The following is a 3,688-nucleotide window of genomic DNA, read 5'->3' on the forward strand; positions in this document are numbered from 1 at the left end:
TTTTTTTTTAATCTACCATGGCCCTAACACACAGCATGTTTTGAAAATGCAATTTCACCACCAGATGGCACTAAATTCCACACACTCTCCTTGTTCTTTTTGTACTTATTTTTATTTGTCTCCATTTCCACCAGGTATGTTGACCTTTAACCTTCTGGGCATCCCGTTGGTGGGAGCAGACATCTGCGGCTTCAGCGAGGAGCCGCAGGAGGAGCTGTGTGTCCGCTGGACTCAGCTGGGAGCTTTTTATCCCTTCGCTCGAAACCACAACTCCCTTGACATGAATGTAAGGATAAATGAAACTGGCTTTGCTTTGGTAAATCAGGTGTAAAATGATGGATATCTAAACAGAATTTTAGCAAAACACTCAATGCTGCAGATATTTCAGTGATTAAATTTAACAATAAATTAGTTTAACATGCTATATTTATTATGTAATGAAAGCAAAGTTTTGATTTCAGATAGAGGGGGGGAAAAGCGTGTGGTCGGTTAAAATGACAGATGGCCTTCAAATCTGAGTCTGTAGACTAGAGAAGTTCATCGTGATCAGCTTGAGTTACTTCTGGTCGATGGCATTGCAACAGTTTAATCTCTCCTGGGTGTCCAGTTTGCATCCACTGGGTGCATTTACTCATCCATTTAATAAAGTTTTATGTTATAACATAAAACATAACGCAATACGAGAAACTGTAGAAAAAAACATTTTGTCTGCTTCTTTCTTTCTCTTTTTTTTGTTTTTCTCCTTCTTTTCCTGTTTCTACATCTATTTTTTTCTTTCTTTGTTTTCCTCCTATTTCTTTCTTTTCTTTTGAATTTCTTTATTTTTTCCTTTATTTTCTTTGTTTCCATCCTTATTTCTTTCCTCATTTATGTATACATTTTTGTAAAAGTGACGAATATATGAATGTTTTGTTTTTTCAGCCTCAGGATCCGACCGCTTTCAGCCCGTCGGCCCGTACGGCCATGAAACAGGCTCTGCTGCTGCGTTACTCCTTCTTCCCGTTCCTCTACACCCTCTTTCATCACGCTCACATTAAAGGGCACACTGTAGCTCGGCCGCTCATGTTTGAGTAAGAACAACTTTTCGCTTTTCTTAATATTTATTTACTTGTGTACTGAACTCTGATTGACCCATGGCCCTGTGCAACCACCAGGTTTCCCAAAGACGTAAAAACTTACGGCATCGACAGTCAGTTTCTCTGGGGGAGGAGCTTGTTGGTGACTCCAGTGCTGGAGCCTGGAGTGGACTATGTGGATGGGTACTTCCCAGAAGGCCTGTGGTATGACTTCTACACTGTAAGTCTGCTTATCATAAACATTAGTAAACAGTGATTACATAAAGGGTAATGACTCGCCTCCGCTCGTCCCATTTTACTTCCAGGGCGACTCTGTGAGCAGCAAAGGGGAAGAACTTCGCCTGAGTGCACCAATGGATAAAATCAACCTGCATCTGCGTCAGGGCTCCATTATTCCAACACAGGTGGGGCTCTTTAGTTGGACTTATTGTGTTTTCCTCACCGTTTAGGGGCTGGAAGTACAAATATTCTGATATTTGTTGACATTTAGTGTTCCACTTTGACTGAACAGACTAGATTAGTGGTTCCTACCATCGTTGGGTACGAAGAGAAAGGAACCAGTTAATGTATTTTAAATACAGATGGAACAACAAATGCAGGTTTTTAAAGGTTATTCAATTTTTCCCTGCAGTATTTGCACTGAATTTCTACAAAAATTATGTTAAAATACCAGTAATACGTTTTTAGATATCTCTTCCTCATTGGTTTGGAATCAGTTTTTGTCTTTTGTTTTTAAATCCATCCTTTTTTATGCTTGCCTGAATTCTAAAAATAGAAATAAAAAACTTGTTCTTTAAGAACATCGCTATACAATCTGGAGATGTTGACGCATTTTCCAGATTTTGGACGTGTAGAAAAACAAGAACTTGACTTTATTTGTCAATTCATTGTTCTGTTTGCATGTCTGTCCATCCGTTTGACCATTATCCATTTATGTTTTACTGTCTAAAAGATCTGCCCATTTGTCTTAGTCTGTCTGTCCTCTGTCGCTCAGTTCGTTCATCCTATAAGTGTGACAAAGTTGCAGAAACCTTCCTCTGATCATATTTCCGTTGTTTTTGTTTGGATCTTCTGCTCAGGAGCCCAACGTGACGCTGTGGATCAGTAGCGGTCAGCCGCTGCACCTGGTCTCTGCTCTGTCTGACGACGGTTCGGCCAGCGGCGATCTGTTCTGGGACGACGGCGAAACCATCGACACCTATGAGACGCAGCGGTACACATACGTAGCATTCAACGTCTCCCAGGTGCAAAGAGTTTTTCCACCACTCTGGTCTAACGTTGCTTCACCTGGTCCCACTTTGTCAGGAGTTTAATTTTGCATGACATTGTCCAGGTTTGATTTAAAGGAAGTGAATCAGCTGCAGTGAATCTTAGTTGTAGCTGATCTCGTTTTCTAGAACACGATGACGTCCAGCGTGCTGCACAGCGACCAGGAAGGCTCGTTCCTCAGCATCGACTCGGCCTCGTTCTACGGGGTGAAGCAGAAGCCGAGCGCGGTGCTGGTGAATTCCCAGAAGTTTCCATTCATCTACAGAGACAACCAGGTGAACTCCGGGGTTACGGGGAAGGTCACGTTGATACCTGCGGCTGTTTTTTAGGGATATGTGGCCAACGTTTACTTCAGCATTCTCATTTATGATCCTGATTAGAATCTCAATTTACTTTAGAAATCATCTCAACCACTTGATAAATTTCAAGTAGAAATGCTCAATTTAAACTAAGCTCGCAAAACAATGAAGCACACTCCACAGCCTGAGTTTCTTAAAATAATGCATGCTCTCTTTGATTTGAAATCCTGCTTTGAGTTATTTTTCGTATTTCTCTGTTTTCATTCCCCCCTGCAGGTCTTATCGGTAGCGAGCCTGGGTCTCAGACTCACCCAGAACTTCACCATCAGCTGGATGTAACAATCAGATCCAGGATTTTATTTCACACAGTACTGCGTTTCATCCATTTAAATCCAAGACACTGGAGATGTATAAAAAAACCTAAACATGTCTGTAACTGTGACACTTTATTGCATGGGGTTTGATTTTTGCTCAATGCTTGTAAACTACTCACCCAGCTCTGAGGGTCAGCCACTGGAGGGCAGTCTTTTCAAACATAACAAGCCCGTTTTTTGTATGTGGTCCCAAAAGTTCAGGTCAGACCCCAACTTTGGGTTATAAAACAGAATATAGGGATCCTAGAAAAGATTGCATGTGTCATAATTTATTGACATTCTGAATACATTTAAAAACTTGTCATGAATATATATATGTAAAAAAGAAGCAACATTAAATCAGGCTGTTGCTGTATTTATGCTTTTCACAGAATTGTATGAGGTCAGAAACCAAAAGTTTGGCATTCGCAGATGCAAAAATAAAATGTTTTTTTTGTGATCAGTCGGAGGTGAAATTAATTGGAAGTAAGTTACTGTGCGCTTTGATTTGAACAAGTTTTATCCCAAAAAGCATTTGTTTTACACACTAACACCGATCTACAAACTGTAGTTTGTGAACACTGCTTTTATTATTGAAGCTATTCTAAATTAAAGCTTAATCTCAACTAAGAGGAACCTTCTAGGAATGAAATGTGCAATAAAGACGGGAGGATCATCTTCCTTCCTTACA

General features: G+C 40.4%; 1 protein-coding gene across 1 annotated transcript in view; it reads left to right on the top strand.

Moving 5' to 3' along the window:
- Positions 1 to 3,453, top strand: part of gaa2 (alpha glucosidase 2) — a 17,262-nt gene extending 13,809 nt beyond the window's left edge. Inside the window, exons 16-22 of the mRNA XM_015060446.1 lie at positions 135 to 286; positions 922 to 1,070; positions 1,155 to 1,296; positions 1,382 to 1,480; positions 2,156 to 2,320; positions 2,474 to 2,620; positions 2,921 to 3,453. Of these exons, the coding sequence (XP_014915932.1) occupies positions 135 to 286; positions 922 to 1,070; positions 1,155 to 1,296; positions 1,382 to 1,480; positions 2,156 to 2,320; positions 2,474 to 2,620; positions 2,921 to 2,983 (917 nt within the window). The 3' untranslated portion in view covers positions 2,984 to 3,453. The remainder of the gene's footprint in view (positions 1 to 134; positions 287 to 921; positions 1,071 to 1,154; positions 1,297 to 1,381; positions 1,481 to 2,155; positions 2,321 to 2,473; positions 2,621 to 2,920) is intronic.
- Positions 3,454 to 3,688: the final 235 nt, after the last annotated feature.

The sequence above is a fragment of the Poecilia latipinna genome, unplaced genomic scaffold, assembly GCF_001443285.1.
Source record: "Poecilia latipinna isolate Pla-1442-1.1 unplaced genomic scaffold, P_latipinna-1.0 Scaffold1716, whole genome shotgun sequence".
NCBI classification, from domain to species: Eukaryota; Metazoa; Chordata; class Actinopteri; order Cyprinodontiformes; family Poeciliidae; genus Poecilia; species Poecilia latipinna.